This window comes from Apteryx mantelli, chromosome 2 (genome assembly GCF_036417845.1).
Source record: "Apteryx mantelli isolate bAptMan1 chromosome 2, bAptMan1.hap1, whole genome shotgun sequence".
Taxonomy (NCBI): domain Eukaryota; kingdom Metazoa; phylum Chordata; class Aves; order Apterygiformes; family Apterygidae; genus Apteryx; species Apteryx mantelli.
Genome location: NC_089979.1, coordinates 146856060 through 146876137, shown reverse-complemented (window position 1 = coordinate 146876137; position 20078 = coordinate 146856060). Strand labels below are relative to the sequence as shown.

At 41.5% G+C, this 20078-nt stretch overlaps 1 protein-coding gene across 1 annotated transcript in view; it reads left to right on the top strand.

Annotated features, from left to right (window-relative positions):
- The window catches only part of CUBN (cubilin), a 155490-nt gene that overhangs the window by 63576 nt on the left and 71836 nt on the right, over positions 1 to 20078 (top strand). Inside the window, exons 29-32 of the mRNA XM_013941561.2 lie at positions 1940 to 2099; positions 10625 to 10806; positions 17508 to 17682; positions 19388 to 19569. Coding sequence (XP_013797015.2) covers positions 1940 to 2099; positions 10625 to 10806; positions 17508 to 17682; positions 19388 to 19569 — 699 coding nt within the window. The remainder of the gene's footprint in view (positions 1 to 1939; positions 2100 to 10624; positions 10807 to 17507; positions 17683 to 19387; positions 19570 to 20078) is intronic.

Sequence of the window (20078 nt, the reverse complement as noted above, 5' to 3'; positions counted from 1 at the left end):
TTATGCTCTGGGCATTTCATGGAATTAGAGGATTTAAAACTTCAGAGATTCAGAGTCACCAGCCGCAAAATAGGCCATAAAATATTGCCATAGAATTATTCCTGCAACTGGCCCATAACTTCTGTTTGAACTACATCAGATTTTTTTCTTCTTTTAAGATGTACAAACTGGACTGACTACTTGAGGATTTGAAACCACTTGAGTAGCTTTCTTGCCCCCAACTACATCTTAAATCAACAACAGGTTTTCTGAAAGTTCTGCAGGACCAACCGCTTGAATAGAAAAGCTGAGGGCTTAATTATTCATTCATTACCGTGTATGAGTCTGCTAGAAAACACATGCAAAAATTTGTAGCTAGGATGGTTAATCAATATTTTCTGTAATATCATACTTCCATACTATGGGTGTTTAGTGTAGGAGAATTCTTAGTGGAATCAGAGGTATTTGGAAAAGAGCTTTGAATGGAGAGCAAAGATAAATAAACCTTGGCTGTTTTCTAGAGATCATAGATTTGATTCTTTGCATGGAGAGAATTTTTGGTGATGGCTTTAGAACAGAGAAAAGTTTCTGTTGAGATTCTGAAAGTGAACATGCCAAAAATTCACAATGTTCAGACAGGGTTTCTGTGCCAGAAGTTTGCTGGATTGTGTTAGAAAGATACGCTCTGTGAGGCAGCAGATCAGATGACCTGGGGCAAAGTGATAAAAAAGCATGAGGGTTGCTGTTTTTCTAAACTTTGAGAATCATAGTAACAAAAGTAGAAATAATAAAGCAAACCTACAATATCCGGCAATCTGATATTGTAAGTCAAATGCAGTTTAGCTAAAATGTCTGATTTTTACCAGGTACGCAAAAATCATACATCTCTCCCCCCCCCCAAAAAAAAAAAAAAAAGATACTGAGTATTGGGATATTTTATGAAGAGCATAGATGCATATTCAGTGTGATTTACTGCATTTGAAACAAGTCACAAAACTAGGATTTGAAACACCCTTTAAACCTGTTCAGAGACAACTAATGTAAGGAGATTCAAAAGCTCTGAGCATCCACTATTACCCAGTCAAAATATGTATTTAGTGTTCTCATTTAAATATGAATATATGACTAACTTCGGACTTCAAGATTTATAATCCAGCAATATTTCCTTATCATTTTATTTGTTCCTTTTTTTAGAGTGGTGATGCTTTAAGAGTGGGATGGTAGCTTTCTCATCCGTGTTAGGGAATAGAAAGATTTTCAGGCTGGCTACATCTGTCAACACCTTGACTGTCCAAATACTGTCGCACAAAATATGAGATCAATTCTAAGTACAAAAATTCAGAAATCATGATACAGGCCACTCCTCCAAATCAGGACACTGTCATAAGATAGGCCAATAAATAAAAACATGAGAAGTTTGCCTTATAGTTTTTGAGGATTCACTTTGCTTTGTTTTCAGTTTGTTCTCACAACTTTGGGAGCCTCTCATGATGCTGACTGCTTTGTTTTCTCTAACACAAGTTTGGTCAGTCCGAAATCACCTAAGTGTGGTCCTAAAGAAATGAAGATGCAATCTGAGTTATCACCAAGGGGTTTGGAGGCAATTATCATGTGTTAGATGCATGGTCAAATTGGACCCATGACATCCTCTTTTTCTTTCTATTTCAGTTCATTGCTGTTTGCCTTTTATCTTCTTCCCCAGCAACTCCCAATACACACCAAAACAGAAACAGTAAAACCTTCCTTCTGTACACAATGTGCAGCCAGGTTTAAAGACATATTGCAGTTACATTTGGTCATCATTTCCTCCAAATCTCACCATGCTTCCCATAGCTCATTTTGCTGTGGAAAGGTGGCCAGTGTGAGAAGTCTTACAACTTTTTCTTTGACATCCTTTACAAAACCTTCAGAATCAGGGACCTGCTTTTTATTCACTGGGATATTTTTTGTTTCTTTTCAGCTCTATGATGGGCCTGATGCACAGTCCAACTTGATAGGCACCTTCTGTGGACAGTCTCTTCCCCTGGCAGGGAACACCACGGGAACCAGCCTCCATGTGGTGTTTCACTCTGATGGACTGAATGCTAGAAGTGGGTTCCAGATGCTGTGGCATGTTAATGGTAAGCTAACCAGATTTTCTCTGGGAAAGTATGTTTCCTTCTTCTCTGAACTTATAGTGGAGTCCCAGGTTATGTCGCAGCTAGAGCTAAATAGAAATAACTCATTATAGCTCTGAGTACATCACATTTCCTCATAATTCCTCAAAGACTTTTCCAGTGGATATGTCCACGCACACACACACCTAAAAAGTTCACAGGCTAGCTGAGCACTGTTCACAAAATATCCTTTCACCTGCAGGAGTAGTTTCCTTTGGCACAGTGATGAGGGGCATCTGCAGAATTTCTGTGCTGAAAAGGAGATGTACTCAGTTACAGGGGAACCGTGGGTGCCTTGGGCTTTCTAAAGGGAGACACTCAACCCTCATTTTGCCCACAATTCCTGTAGACCTCTGTTTTCTGTGCAAACTTTTCTCTAGTTGTTTTTGTGGTCCTTGCTTTCTTGGGCAGTGTATTCACTTCCAACCCCCCTCCTCTCTCCCTCCTTTCTCTGTGTGAAATAACATTGGCCAAGATGTGCTTCGGGTGTTTTTTCTCTTGTGCTTGCATGTCACGAAGACTGTCACAGGCCTCATTAAATAGGCAAGCATGCATGCCAGCTATAAACAGATCTGTTAATGACTGTACAACTGAGAACTATGCCTGCAGTTCCTTCTGAATTAAGGCTACAAATGCAACTTTTTCACTCTGCTTATTAATGGCAATATTGCACTGTAACAAGATTAAATAGTATGCCATTGTACATCCTGTCAAAGAGGATCCGACCTTGAAAATAATTAAATAGCCACAGTTGCCATGTCTGTGTAATCAGTTCACACCATTCAGCTTTGACAGCATTGTGAAGCAGCTGAAATCGGCTGCGGAGGCCCTACTGTGGGTTGCTGAGGTGTACAGCTTGCTACACACTGTTTGAATAGGAGCTCCTCCGCACCGCCGCAAACTGCCGGCGTTCACGGGTTCCCAAAGGGCTCTCTCCAAATACACAGTGGTGTTTTGCATTCAGCGGAGGTCAGGGAGCATTTCTGGGCAAAAGAGGGGCATATGCGGGAAGAGTGAGATGTGTGGCAGGAGCCAGCAGGGGAAGTGCTACAGCACAAAGGTAGGTTTTTGTGCTTCGAGGTGATGTCATCCCGGGGCTGCATAAAAGAAGAAAAAGTGGAGGCTTTTATGCATGGAGCCAGATGACATCAGCTCCATACAGTAGCCACGGTTCTGGGTTAACTTGCTTTTCTAAAGCTCTGAAAGATTTCCGAAATCTGCCTGCTTGGCAAGCACTCTTGCACCTTCCCTCCCCTTTCCCCCCCGCCCCCAACATTTCCTGGACTCTCTGACTCTCTCCCACCCCTGCACTCCTTTCAGCACTGACGCATGTGCTTCTCTGTCAGTCAGCGCTGCCCCTCTGTTAGCTCCTGGACACTAGACTTCAGCCTAACACCCCATGGCGTCTGTATTGCTAATGTGGGGCTGTGTCCGAGCGGCAGAGCAGGGTCTGTGGGTGCAGATAAGGCTGGCTCCTGGGGAATGTCACTGCTGGCTCTGCGCCTCACAGCTGCAGCTCCTGCCTGCCTGTAACATGAGTGCAAATTCCTCCCCAGCTGACCACAGCCGTCTTTCTTCTGTATTTTGCAAGCACTTCCTTTTTTTTCTCGATTTGTCACGCACAAATATGGGTGTCCCTCCTACTCGTGGTGGTTACATTTTGTGGGTATATACCGTTGCCCTAGGCTGGATAAAATTAGACCTGTTGCTGTGGTTGGTGTCCCATATTCGCTTTGCCCTTCTGAAAGTCTTTTAAATGCACAAAAAGAGCTCAGCTGAGGAATTCCCCTAGTATAGGGGAACTCAGCAGGAGATGCAGGCTTTGAGCTGGGTATTTCTGAGTGAAGCATTCAAGTCCCCTCTTCCCTGAGCAGATCTCTAAGGGAATCCAAGCCTGGGTCTGTTAACATCTCACCTGACACGAAAATAACAAGCTATATATATTGCTGAGAGAAGTGATTTTACTTCTGCTCAACTGACAACTGTGTGCACTCTAGAGTTCAAACTCCTGTGAACTATTTCTCAGGCTATACATCTTCACCTTAACTGGCAGTTGTGGAGCATCTTTGAGATATTTGTCAAGGACATTCACTTTGGTGATAAAAAGAGAGCTGTGCTTAGATTTGCCACCATGTATCTGATACAATTCACTTCAGACATTCTTTGTGGAAGCTTTGCTAGAAGTTACGAGACGACCAGAAGCAGCCAAAAGCTCACCTCATTGATAACTGACACGTGGAGCCCCGGCTGCCACACAGGGCACAATCTGAAGTGTTTTGAATCGAAACATTTGCACCTGATCTGCTCTGTTGCTGAGCTGTGTATAAATTTCCCAGTGAAAACCCAGTCTTCAGGCTTTCCCAGAAAAAGTTTTGATAACTCATCTTGGGAGAATGCTGTTATTTCTGCTTAAAAGTGTCTTATATCATTTTAACTTGGATAGAAAGCAATAGTGCAAAGAATACAATTTAAAAGTGGTTTTGGTTCTGCAATAACAGTGTCCACCTAAGGGGCTTTCATTGATTAGTCTAGATTTAAATTTGATTTGGTTAAATCACTAATGTTTTCTTCTGCAGCCAGGGCCTCAAAAGTCTTATTTACCAGAGGAAAGCTTGAGCCTGCAAGGTGCTCATTGCACTTCTATTGTTTATTAGGAAGTTTACTACAGACAAAGATATTTTTGATAATATAGTGGCCCTTTAAGAAAGAACAAACTCTTGGTAACAGCCTGGATGTTGCAAAGATGGCATGCCAATTGAAGTGCTTCTTAAAAAAAAGAAAAAAAATATCAGGAGACCAAAAGGCCAAAGGTCTCTCAGTGCAAAATTACACTAGTGACAACTGTCACTATCTGAGAAGACACATATTTCCTAGACCTGTCACTTACCTTATTAAGCAATGTGCATGCAGGAGTTGGCAGTTTTAAATATACATCTCTGCATTTCAATGGAAGCTTAGTCGTTAGGCTGCATGATTGGGAATACAGCTTACAAATTCAGTTTGCTCCTCTCAGCATAGTCAGAATTGTGCCTGGTATTCTGTGACACATATTAATTTCCCCTTTAAAAAAGAAGCAAAGCACACTGCTGCGAAAAGAATAATGTTGCCCCAAAGCATTGCTGTTCTCCTTCACCATCATCTTCTTTCTGTTGGATTTCCCTGGGGAGCCATGATTGATGGGCAGGGAGTGCAGAAAGCACACTTGGTTCACGAGCAGAGAGGTTTTCATTATTCTGGGTCCATATTTTCAGAAGATGAAAAATGTTACAAGCTGTACAATTACCAAAGACTGTTTTTTTAAGCATGTATGCCAGAAAAAAAGTGAAAAAAGTTTCTTAGTCCTTCAGAGGTGCATAATGGAAGTGGATATTACTTTAAGATGGAGAAATCATTCATTGCTGATAAATGCTAGGCATCCATTAGGATTGCTGGAGAGAATATAGCACCGCAGGTCATTCAGGGAGCTGGGACAAAGGATTTCCTAAGCCTGAAGCCTCACTCTGCTGCTGATTTCTTGTGCAGCCTTGGACAAGTCACCATGAATTCAGTTTTCAAAAATGACCGTTTGTTTTCACTGTCTTTTTGTCACATTACATCTGAAGTGCACAGGGCTGGAACTTTTGAAGTCCTGAGCAGTTGTTAGGAGTTGGGGGTGTAGCGTGTCTTCAGAGTTGGCTTTTTGAATTGCAGTCTGACTATTGAAAAACATGGACATTTTCTCTACGAGAGGTGAAGGTGAACTAATTTCTGTTTCCTCAGCAAGCTGAAAAAAACTATAAGCTAATATCTAAGAATAAAGGCCAAAATTTTCTTAAAGTGCTTGCGGCTGAACAGTTTGATCAGTGTCTGAGAGCTAAAAAATGTCCTGATCTTTTTTTTTCAAACACTGAACCTCTGCAGCTGATAAGGGAGCTGTGACCAGTCAAGTTCTCAGAGGATTCAACTCCTGCTTGAATACCTGCATTTGGGTTTAGGTGTCTGGGTCCCAGTAGTCTTTTTTTCATTTAATATCCATCTTACTGGTATCTGACTGGAATCCACTGAGGAAAATGACCAGAATTCAAGAGGCTGATGAAACAATAATAATCAAAGCTGTAGAAGGGGTTAACAAAGTCAGAAGGGGGAAAAACGTTTCTCACTTTAATTTTTACTCTCCTGTGTAACCCCTCATCACAAAAATTACCCCACTGCTTTGGGGGAGCTTATTCTCTGAACTAAATCTACACCAGAGAACAAAAAATTTCAGAATCAAATCCAAGTTATGCTTCATGCACTATTAGTGGTGTAAAGGCAAATGTTCTTGCAACATGCTCCTTACAGCTACAGTCAGTTAACGTTGACCAAAATGTTTCAGTACGAGCACAACAAATGGAACAACCGTGAATCCTTTCATTTCCCTAACTCTGATTTTACATGAACAGTGCCAATTCACTTTAAGCTGTATGGAAGGTAGTTTCTAGTGTGTGGATAAAACATACCCCTGAATAAATCTGAAAACCTTGCAAAAATCCTGAGGTTTCCACAGATTACTACTTCAGTGTTCATCTGTAATTATTTATGAGAGTAGAGATTCTTCTTCAGTTAATGAACACCATCTGCTAGCCAGACAGGCAGTAATACGGAAAGACGTCTATAAATCATCCCTTGTACAATCTTCAGTGACTACTAAGATTTTAACCAGAGGAAAGCAAAGCCACCAAATATGTTTCCTGAGCTTTCTATTTGTTGCCTGATTTCCTAGCAACTAACACTACATTAGGTAGTTTTTTTAAGCACTTTTCAAGGGAACTCCAAGACCTTTACACTACTGAAGCAATATCCCTGCCCGCCCCTTTTTTCTCAGTTTAGCTGTAAAGTTGAAGTTTCTAAAACAACTTCAAGGAGGTCTGCTCAAACTGAGCATACGCCATACGCAGTTCAGCCACGGGAAACTTTTCCACACTGCAGCTGTCTGGGAAGCTGCCCCGATACAGCAAGACCACGTACTTCTGCGCTGTGGAAAACTTCTAAAGGTGTTTCACTAGGTACAGAGCCGTCTCAGATTCACTGTTGTTTCAGTGGGACCTGACGTCATGCAGCAATTTGTATGATCTGCTTCCTCATTTTTAGTTGCCCCTAAAGAACAAATTTTTTTCCCTGTGTTGCAAAAGACAGCAAAAAAAGAATATTTGAATAGAAGCAAAATCTAATCTGATGTTTGCAGACAATTGTAAACATTGTGAGAAGGTTTGGGTAAAGCCAGAGATGGAAGAAGTTTAATTAGCTGAGCTGATTACTTCATCATTTAAGCTTTTCCGATTTCAGTATCTTAATAAATTAGGCAAGCTACTATTTTTGGAAATTACATTCTAAACTTTACCTCCGTTTTACTGGAGCACTTGAAAAGAATTGCTTCTTTTAAAAATACTGTGTTTCTGGGAACATTTTGCAGTTGGAAGAAAATAAATGGCGCATTAACAATAGTTTGATATTTATGTGCTTCACATACCTCATCCAGGAAATATCAGTTGAGCTCAGAGAAAATATAAACCACTCTTGAGAGAAAGCATGAGTAGTTTGAATACTACCTGCAAGGGCTGCAGAGAGAGAAAGGTCTGTGTCTCAAAGAGCAGCACACAAGCTTTCCACTCCTCTGAGCCATTTTGGGTTTAAATAAAAAACATGTCTTTGTGGCTATCAGGAAACTCTTGGTAGGAGAAGCTGAGTCATAACTGCCTGTTTAGTTTTAAAATGTTCCCAGCTTTCTTCAGGCTGAGATAAATAGCAGTTGGCTTTGTTCTCGACTGCCGAAACTCCCCTGCCTCCCCATCCCACCCCCTCAGGAGCCGGGCCATGTAAGTCTGTTTGTTGAGAAATCTTTCCCCTCCCGAAATCTGCCCTCAGTGGCCATGTCATTCCTGCTGCAGAGGAAAAAGAAATAGAATAACTCACACTGCAAACTCAGCTGTAGGTCTCCCCCTCCCCCCTTTTTTTTTTCCAATTGAAAAAAAACCCAACAACCTGTTTTCTTTTAAGAAAAATTTGACCATCTTCTGGTGGGAGTACAGGGAAAAAAATGTGGTGGTGGGTTACACTGAAACCTTCTTTTTCTCTGTGTCTCTGCTGAAAGGTTCCTGGATAGCAAACGTTACGCGGGTTAACAGGTATCCACCGGTGCTGGCAGGCGCTGAGGAAGCAAGTGCAGCACCTTTTTCCATTGTGCTTATCTCTCTGGAGGGATTGAAGGCAGGATTGGCTTCAAATACACTTAAAGGCTGCTTTTACTACCGACTGAGACGTCTGTAACTTGATAACATACCCTGTGTCTGCCAGGCAAACCTTATGGTTATGGAGCATCATGCGCTGCAAGGTGGAGGTGATCCCTGGGGAAAGGGGAGAACAGGACTGAGACTGTGGCAGTTCACCTGTGAGGTCAAGCTCAGCCATGGAAAGGATTTCTAGGGTTATAGCTAACTATTGTCCAACTGTGGGAATTTTCATGTTTTTGTGGCAGTTTTCCCATGAGTACAGGGTGATGGAGTCAGAGATGCATGTCACAGAGCTGGCATGGCTGGAGACATCTTCCTCATGTCTGCTTTTAGATGACTCTTTTTTAGTTTAGAACAGCTTCTTATTGCCTTGCTCCCTTTCAGACCTGCTACTATTTCCTTTCACAGATTTGTATTTCACAGCCCTGTAAGGCATCAGAGCCAACGGTGGGAGAGCACAATTCAAGTTTTCAGTGGGGAGCTGAAAGACCCCATGGTAGAGATGACGGCAAATGCTGTTGGTGTTTAGCAGCTGCCTTTTAGCCACCATGATTTTTTCAGAGAAGGCATTGAGGAAAGTATTTACATTTAATTGAAGATCTTAATTTACAAATTGATGAAGAAAGAAATGCATTAAGGAGAGCAATGGCCTAAGATACCTGATTCCAGTTGCAAATTATGCATAGATTTAGTACAGTTTAGGAGGGTTTCACACATCTGTGTGGATTGGTTGAGCAGGTCAGAGGGGTAGGTTTTTTTAATGTTATAAAATATTTCCTATAAATAACAGTTTTGGTAAAGATGCTATCGCTTTTCTGACATATTGCAATATTTGCTTCTGGAAATACATAGCTTGTTGGTTGTTAGGTGGCTTTATTATTATTATAACTATTTTGAGGCTTTTTTGTGATGTGGCAAAATCTTCCCTTTGGAGATGAATCCAAAGAGCTTGATTAGGTGGCTTAATTAAATATTTTGAGGCTTTTTTGCTATGTGACATAATCTTCCTTTTGGAGATTAATCCAAAGAGCTTGATGGAGTGTGGGCTTTCATTATAAGGGTGACCTGAGTGACCCCACAAAAGCTACGTTAGCAAAAGATTAGCTAGAGCCTGAATGAAGCACTTGAGGGCTTGTAATGCTCAGAGAGAGAAAATGCTGCTGCTGCAAGACAGGGAGACACACACATAAAATCAGATCAGACAGATAATTCCCTTGCTTTCTGCACGTGACAGGTAAACAGCCACCCCACTTACTTCTCTAAAGGTGTGGTTTCACGATGAACGTAGCCGACCTGAGTCTACCCTGACACCAGGAAGGGCTGGAGGAGCACCCTCACTGGTGCACAGTTCCCGCTGACACCAGCACCCAGAGGATGGACCAGGGAGAGGATCTCGCTGGGAACCCAACCAAAGGAAGCGAGGGCAGCAGTTGCCACTTATACCTGCATAAAGCAATGGTGAAACTGCAGCCTGAGCCCATCTTTTTTCTGCTCCTAGCTATGGCTCTGTAGCACTTATAATCAAGATGGTACACTTTTGTTTTGGAAGAGAGAGCTGCAGCCAAAGCTGATGAATTAAATGGTGCAGAGGTGAGGGGTAGAACAGCTTCAGCCCCAGAGACTTGTACTCCCCAAAGCCACAGCTGAAACAGAGCTGTCATGTAATAATATTAAACCCATGAAATGTCAGAAGGCCAGTTCGTCCACTGTGACTTGGCAGCCTGTAGTCATGTTCAGTGGGCTGAGGGAAATTGTATTGTCTTTTTAATTTTATGATTTGTAAAGCAATGGAAAATGGCATTTTTACAACAATAGGAAACCCTCCCCATCACAGCTTAATTTTGTATTAGCTGAGGTCAGGAGCAGCTGAGGATGGATCTGATTCAGTTTTCTAGAACCAGTCAAACCAAGTTAGAGGCCCATGTGAAAATGTCAACTATTCACTCTGTGCCTCAGTTTCTTCAGCTGTCAAAGCAGATTCTGAGGTTCAGTGAGAAGCCTGACAAAGCAGGGGGTGAAGTGCTTATTGCATGGGCAGTGCCAGCAGCTCCAGCCTGCAGTTTCTGGGTCTCTCCTCCCTGCAAGACCTTCGTTCCCTCTGACAGAGAGGACCCTCAAACCCATTGTACACAGTGTACGCATTTGTGCACAATGTAGGTGCTGATGCCTGTCTGTGTTCTATGGTTGTCGGGGAGGTTTTCCAGAGCCTCTTGCTGACAGGCTGCTTTCCTGTGTTGTCAGGTTGTGGAGGAGAACTCTCTGGCCCTTCTGGATCATTTAACAGCCCTGGCTACCCCAACAGGTACCCGAGCAATAGGGAATGCATCTGGTACATTCGCACAGCACCCGGTAGCAGCATTCAACTCACCATCCAGGAATTCGACATTGAGTATCACCCAAACTGCAACTACGATGTTTTGGAGGTAAGATTTAGGCCTTTGGAGGTAGATATAGCCCTCAAAGATGTACGAGTTATCTGCATTTTTGTCTGAAGCAGATTATCCCAAGAACTGCAGGAGCAGAACAAACAGTCTACTGCAATTACCCATTTCTGCTATGGTTAAAGTTACATTTCACAGATGTTGTTGCAGAAACCACAGCACTCATTAATTTTTGTGTTTATGGCTTTGGTATTTGTACACCTTAATCAATAATGAAGCTAGGCACTACACACTCCATAACATGAGACAAAGCTATTCCGAAGAACTTGAAGTCTTAAAAAGCCCACCCTTTCCAAAGAACCGAGTGTAGGGTACTGTACCATGGAGATAAAATTTCCCAAAGCTAAAGGAAAATTGTGATCGCTGGGAGGACAGCTAAAATGGGACCTTGTGTAGGACCTTCCAAGGAAGTGGGGAGGTTTATAACCCTGGATCCTAAAAACTGTGAAGAACCTTTGTTCTTGGAAAAAAGAATAAAAGAAGAGGCAGTGTTGCAGTGTCCTAAGTAGATTAGGGTGGTTGGACAAGGAGAAAAGCAACCTCTCTAAGGGTTTATTGACCTTTAAGAGGCCTGGAAGAGTGCCTGGTCCTCTTATATAAGCCATCTTGGTGCTCATGTTGGGAATCAGCCAGGTGACCAATTCCCAGCTAACAGATTTGAATAGACTTCCAGTGCAGGAAAAAGCACTAGAAAGTAGTTTCAGAAAGAAATTATTTGGAAGGATAGATTTTCTAGATGGCTCTCACCAGAGACATACTAGATCACTAATGGAGTTAGAGTTGTTGGGTCTTTTGTTGTTATTACCTGTGTGAATTTTTAATGTTCTCATAATGGACTAAAAATAAAAGATTCATTAAGAGAGATTGTACCACTGTGCTGGGGCCTTCTGTTCTCCCAAGGAATAGGAAGTATGGCTGGCATACAGCCAGACAGCTATCCATCCAGCATGTGCTCATCCTCTTTGCTTCCTTTCTTACCTTAGTAGCCTTGATTTCTCCAGCCTAGGGTTCTTAGTGCACGCTCAACAGCAATGTTCCTGATGGGAGACTTACCCTGCATCCCAAAGCAACTCTTAAGTATCCAGTGGCCAGACCAATGATTGTGAAGCATTTGTACAAGTAGAAGAGATGTATGACTTAACTCCAGCCTTTTGGCTTTAAAACAGGTTTTCCTAGCTGAGCAATGAAACTGAAGTCTTGATCAGGTGAACACGAGTATCCTACTAGCTTTGAGGCTTCTGTGGGATCTGGATGTAAGGAAGTTGCTCCATAAACTCTCCTTCAGTAGCAGTGGCAAGTGTGCCCGTGTGTCACTGCTGACACCTATGCCTGTGCATAAGTCACCCGCGTTGGCTGGTCTGGATATTGATGAAGTCAGCTGTGTTGCAGCTTCATTGCTGTTTATGCCTAAATGGCTGCACTGAAGCTTATCTGCCTGTAAGCTTCAGTCATGCCTCTGTTGCCCAGAAAAATCAATTAAACAGCTACAAAGTCCAATTCAGCTGTGGTTGAATAGTGCAAGGATGATGCCTACACCTGGTCACCCAGGAGCTATCAGGATTCAGTAGCAATACAGATGGCTGGCAAACATTTGCTTAACAACTTTTTGATTAGTGTGGGGGGGAGCAACCTAAAAGCCTAATGAATGGGCTGCCTGTCAGAAATTGCTTAAAGAAGTTGCTTAAGAGGATCCTACAGCTTGCTGTTCTGTGTCCCTCAGTAAGGTATTTGCCTTAGGTTTCCAGTTTTCTTTCTTTACCCCTTCTAACCAGTTGCTGCTTTACTTCTTTCCATCCGTGCTCATTCATCAGCGCAGATGCCCACCTTGCAGTTTGAACTTCCCTGCCTTCCTGCCCTCAGTGTGGCTATTGACCACTGCTCTTCCTTTTCCTCAAGATTGCTATGCCTCTTGGTTACTCATCACCCAATCTTGGCTCACCCAGCTTCCAGCACCTGTCTCTGATCTGCTGATAGATAAACTAATACAAATCAAGCTATTGGGGAAGATCAGTTCATGTCTTAGTGCAAGATCAAAGGTTCTGTCTGGCAGTGCACAACTCTCCCTGCCAAACTGCAAGCATTTGGTAGAGCTTTTTGTAATTTGCCACATATATATTTCCTTGTTTTTGTTAGAAATTACGCATTCGCAGCATCATTGATATAGTCTGCACAGAACAAAAGATGATTCAGATTTCGGGGGGAAAATAGAATGTGGTTAACTATTTTCAGGAGCTGCTGTACCTTGCGGTCTTATTTGCTGTACTTGTCTACATAGTCCAACCTGAAAACCATGCACACACACACACACACACACACACATTTGATAAATTGCTAGGAAAAAAAGAGGTTCCTGGTGTGCCTTTGACATAGTCAGTTTCAATGATTGCTGGATTTCCCAAACTCCTTTCACCCTCGTGTTACCTCCCCAAGACTATCCTGTCTACCAATTCCTTGGGTTATTGAAGTCTTCTTTTTCTCATAGTTATTCCTCTGATTTCACTTTTTCCTTATCTTAGAATAGTGAGTTCTACCACTTCCTGTTTTCTTTCAAGCCAAATAACTTTCCAGTTTTAATAAGAAGTCAAAATCAGAACTAAAGTAGCTCTGCACCCTGCTGTTTGTCCAGACTCCCTGTCTAGTTAACTCTCTTCACTCTCTGAAACAAGAAACCTTTTTCAGAACATTGCAACGAATTTCTGTGTCCTTTCCTATTGTTCTTCCAAAATATGTTATCTTATAATAAAAATTTCTTAGTAATCACCAAGTTTGCTCACCTGGTTGCTTTTACTTTTTGCTTAGAAACACCTTTCTTCCACCTTGCAGAGAGTTGTAGGAAATTTCTAACAGATCTTTCCCATCACACCAACTTTGTTGCTGTCTTCCTTTTTATCTTTACCAGTTTCTTGAATATTTCTCTCTTGCATATCTTTCTGAAGCGTATTCATTCTTATAAAACGCAAGCACCTCCCTTCCCTTTCCTTTGACAATGCCTCTCAAACAAACTATCATTTTCATGTTGATATCGTGGACCTGCCATATGTTTCACTAAGACTTTCCAATAATAGTTAAGCAAAAATGTTGTGCATGGAATCTTCAGGTTCTCCCCATGGCTTCTGCATGCTCAAGTGTTTGATAGGTTCCCCTTTTATCCCCCCTCTTGTGTCTATTATGATGCCGTTGCAGTCTTTCTCTCTTCCCCATCAGATTCCACACCTTTTACAAACATCCAGAAGCAATTTTTTAAAGTTGTTTTTAAAGATGTTTTCTATAAATGTTTTATGGAAATAGAGGCCATCATTTTGGACATAATGAAAGAGTTAAATATATTTAAAAAATGGCTTCTCTGAAAATACATGCATAGAGAAAAATGACCATGCCAGCTTTGTTAAATTATGATTTCTCTTCTTTAACAGTGACCAGATTTTAGTAAACTGTAGATATGTGTTGCCACAGCAAGATGTAGCTGTGAGCTGAAAAGAAAGAAACCCTGTCAATCTGTTGCACTTCCAAACCTTTATCAGATGCTTTGGTCTTCTTGTTTAAATATAAAGAGACGTCAAATATTACCGTAATTCTTGTTTCTCTGTCAAAGTCAGGCTCTCTCTTTGCTGGCAGTTATATCTGAACAGGGATCAGTTTTATTCCCAGAAATCTGTGTCATGAGGGTGGACCAACCACATGAAAACAACTTTCTGTTGCTCATAACTCTGGAATGCTGACTGGTAACAATAAATGGAGCTAACGGAGCAGAAGCAAATGGTAAGAACAGATTAAAACCATGGACTTTATGGCAGTGTCCTCCATCCCCGCTATTCCATCCAACATTATTTCATCTCTGGATCAGGTGCTCAGATCAGACTAAATGTTTTTATTTGTATTTTTATCTCTCTGCAGCTCGGACATCCTGTGACTCTTTGTGAACCACTCCCTGGAATTCATTCTTTCCATCCATTCTCTTTTCCCTCTCCTTTTTTCATGTGGTAACTATTGGTTTTCCGCTTTGGAGCCAAAAGTAACATTTTTATTGTTTTTTGTCATGGAAACGCTCTGGCCTGTTTTGTTCCAGCCCTTGTGAAAGCATCTGATTAGCTGAACTGACCTAAAGGAGAAAAGAAAATACACTCCTAACTGTAAAGAGCATGGCTTTGACTAGTGCTTTTGGTTTTGAAACTGTGCAAAAGGCCATTGCCAAACAGCTAACAATGTAAAGGAAACCCACAAAACTCAGCTTCCCATCAATATTTCTTTCCCATCCTTAATTTTCTTTTGACAGTCCAGCTCTAACTGTATGTGTTCAGCTTGGACCAATTTAATTCCTGAGGTAATAGTACAGAAATCAGCAGGCCTTATGTTAGAGCTGGGCTGCCTCCCCTTGCCCATGGTGTGCAGATGGCCCCGGGGAGCACTGGGGATGATGTGAGAGGCCAGTCCATGATGCATATCAGAGCTGAATACTCCTGCTGTTTCCTTTGCCACATAGCTTCATTGGGCAGGTTTAGATGATTAAGAGCATGTGTTCCCACTGGGTCCCACGCTGTGGCTCTGACTCAGGGAGATATACCACAAACACATTTTAAAATTCACATTTTGAACAGACTTCTGACAAATGCAGCTGTTGTTGGGCCTCGCAAGCAGCCAAGCATTTGCTGAAGACGCTGAGCTTCCAGCGGACAAACATACTTCTTCCCAGCACTGTGGCTGCTTCATTACAGAATGAAGTCAGAATTTGAGCTGCAATTTCATCCCTTCTGACTTCTCCTGAATGCCTTGAGATGACTGATTTGGCAGAGGAGCCATTATGCATTCAATTCATGCAGCCTCCCTGTAGAAAGCATAATAGTGCTGGTCTCAGTCAAAATTAAATAAAATAATTAAGCGTGCCAAATCAGCCACTAAAATAAAAGGGAATCCTCTGAACATCTTACAGAGCATCATGTTTATAGAACAATTCATTTCTTGTTGCTTCTGGGGACAGGATCTTCAGCTTCTGAGGTGCCACATTCCTCTGGAATCACTGAATATTTTTTCTGTTTTAAAAAAAAAAGTTCTTTTGCCTGTACCTCTATTGGCAGAGCAGGGTCAGGCACTGTGAACATTAAGTGAGCACACAGTCAATCAGATTATGTAGCAATGCACTACGCTTGTCTCTGGAGGTGGTGGAACTAGTTCAGCTATTTATAAGACTTGCTCAGATATTTAGCTTGGACTGAACTCAAACTTCTTCTGAAGTTAGCAAGTGTCAGGTAGAGCTTATTAAAATATTTTGTTTGCCCTTGTCTCACATGATCAGAGGTAAAAGGGCCATAGAGCAGACTGGTTCTTGTGGTGCTGCCACTTTCTGAGAAAGATGTACAGATTGCTTTTTCTGACCTTTTTGATGTTTACCAGACTAGAAAAATATTGGAACAAATCTGGGATGCTGTTGGTGAAAAATCTTGATAGGAATTGTTGCCCCATCTTTCTAGTCCCTGGTTTTGTTGTTAGAACTTGTCATCCTCTAGTTTAGCTTCAGGATGTATATACAATGTGTGCTGATACAGGTGAGAATGGCTGTTACTGTTCTAACTATTGCTAGAAGGGCAGTAGCACACTCTTCATTCAGTGCCTCCATCAACAGTATTCCCATTTGAGCTTACTGTCAAGCTGACTTTTGGAGCTGCTGTCTCACCAGAGAGATCCCAATGGGAGGCAGGAGACCAAAACATCGGGCAGCATTTCATTAACACACAAGAAGCCAAGAAAATTTGATCACTGAGGAACCAGGCACCAAAATCATTCCTGGTTTTGAAAACTGTTCTAAGCATGTGTGTCTCCGTTGACTGTAAAAGGCCAGACTAATGAAGATGAGCCAGGTCCACCAGTTACAAATGGGTGCAAACTATTATCCCACATCCCATTCGGAAAACAAGAAACAGAATTACAAGGCTCCAGCCAAACAATCTAATTCACTTGAATGGGTTTAATACTGCGTTTTAAAGTACACAACATTGTCGATGATGCTTAAGAGACTGGTGTTTTTCTGGCTTGTAGCTATCTGAGGAACACTCTTCTGAAAAGAAATACTAACTCTGAAAAGCTGAAACTTATTTTCTGTGGCATAGTCTGATACATATCCTTGTTTCTGTAGGGTGTTAGAATATCGTTTACTTCCTTGGCCCAAATCCCATAGTTTGGATCCTGATTCTGCCATTGAAGTTACGGGAATTGCAAAGTGTTTTATTTTATCAGAGAGAATGATCAAATCTGGTTCCAATTAAAAAAAGATCAATCTTAACTGTGCTTTTAAACATAAAGGCACAAAACAGCAGCATAAGTTCCAGCAAAGAGATAGTTTGTTTGCACAAGCACACAAAAGATGTACTTTTATATCCTCACAGAAAGAAGATGCTAACCCAGGAGGGATCGAGGAAGAACGTGGCAAAGTCTCCAAAGCAGAAAATTCTTGTTTAATGCAAAGCTGTTTTGAAATCATCTAGAATTGCATACTTGTTCCAGGTGTTTCAGACACCAAGCAAACCTTCAGAGAAGATAACTTTACTAGCTACCTTACGCTTAAAAATGTGGAATCACTTTCAATATTTACATGAGATTTTTTTTCTCCTGTCGAAGCAGTTCTGATGTATTCTACTATAGCAGATGGTGTCTTTGAAAACCTCTGACTGACAGTGTTCTTCTATTTCTAGGTCTATGGTGGACCTGATTTTCTTTCTCCTAGACTAGCCCAGCTGTGTATTTCAAGATCAGCGCAGAACCCACTGCGAGTCTCCACCACAGGCAATGCAGTTGTTGTCCATTTCAAGACAGATGCAGCAGTGACTGGGAAAGGTTTCAATGCCTCCTGGCATGAAAAACCAGGTGGTGAGTGTGCCGATTAATGCCATGAGAAATTCAGGAAGTCTGAGAAGAATTGAGGATCAGCCATGCAAACATGTAAAGTAGTCAAGCAGTATAAGATTGAAAGCTAAGGAGAATTAGGATGTTACTGGATTTGGTTCCACTAAGAGAAATGCTGAAAAACACACAGAGGAAAACAGTGAGAAAGAAATCATCTAACTGGCGTATATTTAAGTCTATTTATATGTATTGTTACAGTCTACCTGTTTCTTCTATACGTAATGAATTAAGACATGGAGCTGTTCTGGTCAGAAATAGCTGGGGGAGAACTGGAGTGTATGCCAGTGATTTCTCACGCACACGCACACATACAGCCTTTAATTAACTGAATGATGCTTCTGGTTTTAAATTATAAAGTGAAAAATACTGAGAACGTGGCTTAGCTTGGAGAACTCAGTGAACTGCAAAAATATTTGGAGTGATTAGTAAATCCTTGAACTACACAAGGTTCATCCGTCCCCCATGTGATTATTTGTTCAAAGTCTTACTGGTAATCAGTGAAAGAAGAGAAATGTTTAAAGCACCCCACCACATGTTTCTACATGGGAGTTCTTATGAAAAGTCTAATTACCAGTACATAATTGCAATGAAAAGTGAGAAGAGGCAGACTTTAATTCTTGCAGTTTCACTTGATTAAATACACTGATTCATTGGTCTGTCAGGGTTCAAACTTCTCCATTCTCACAAGTTTTATGAGAAAGGCACAAGATTTCTTTGAATAAAAAGACAGTTTACAATAGTCCTTTGAATTAATCCCCTTCCAAGATTTGCTGGCTTATTTTTTCCAAACTACTTAGCCCCCCTGAAGCTTTCTCATCCCTTTATCTTGCCTGTTGTACTTCAACTCCCCCTCTCGCCTCTAAAATACCCTCTCACCGGAGCCTAATAGCAGTGTAGTTTTTATCCTTCCAGCAGGCTGTCTCCATCTCCAGCAGTCCCTGTGTCTTTCTCTCACCCCACTTCATCTCTTTGCATCACATAAAAGTCCGTTTGTTTGTGTTAGTCCCATTGAAAGTCCTGGTGTTACCCGCACAGGATCCATCATTCTGGGCTATTCAGATGTTCATGAGCGCTGGAGCTGTTCTGGTCAGAAATAGCTGGGGGTGAACTGGAGTCGTCAGGAAGCCCTCAACTATATAGAAAGAGAAGTAAAATCTTGAGGCTTGTAATCGCTGTATTGCTCATGAGAAAATGGAGCTCCCAGCTGTCCTCATATTTTCCAAAATCTTTTTCTCACCCCTACGCTCAGCTGGGCCTAATCATTGCTTTCTCAGTGTACTAGGTTAGCCAGTCACCTAAGTATAAAAGGTCTGTGGCATTCATATGAATTATATTTTTAATTGTTTTTATAGTATGTAGGATAGAGAAATACCAGTCCTAATACTTCAGCCTGTAGGTCATTTCCTACCAACCTGGGGCTAGAAAGAAACTCACAAGCATTGTTGTTGCATATTCAGCAAATATGATAATGTTATACTTTCGTGGTAGTCATTTTACAGTGATTTTGGCTGTAGAAAAGACACTTAAACAGATGGAGTGCTCATTTTACACAGGTTTAATGTAGACAATACAAAGATGGAGGTGATGTTCCTTCAGTTTAAAAGTAAAGATAGAATCTTGCTAAGGATAAATGAGCTATTATGGTTAAAACTGATCATATCCTTTTCAGGCTGTGGTGGTATTTTCCAAGCTACCAGTGGTGAAATCCATTCTCCAAACTATCCTGAGCCTTATAATAACAACACAGACTGTTCTTGGGTTATCCAAGTTGACTACAGTCACAGAGTCCTACTGAACTTCACGGATTTTGACATTGAAGATCACAACTCGTGTAACTATGACAGTGTTGCAGTAAGTAAAAATAGAAATTTCAAAAGTTTCCTTAATGAGTCTGGCAAAATGCTTGCAAAAGAGGAAGTTCACTGTGCAACCTAGGCTGCAGCTGGCTTCAGGCTGTTTGTTGCATAGTCATGTTCTGTATTTATTCATTGACAATCTAAGGCTTAAATTTAAAGCTAAAGAATTATGATCTAGCTCCCTTTGCTCCACCACTGGAGCAGGCTTCACAAATGCATTTGTCCATTCTACCATGATCCTTATATGTGTACATTTATATGTGTAAGGATCTTTTGTTGAGAGTGGAGCATGCGGCATCCTGTCAGTGTGTTTTTCTTTTTGGTGGTGTGAGTTATCAGTAGTACTGAAGGGACAGCCCTGTATATCGATGGCTGTTATTATGACACCCTTTTTCATCTGAACTACGGTGCAGGTTACCACAGCTTGTTCCAACCCATAAGACAGACTGCCCACATCTGTAATGGGTTGCCCACACTCGGTTACAAAACTCAGGAGAGAGGGAG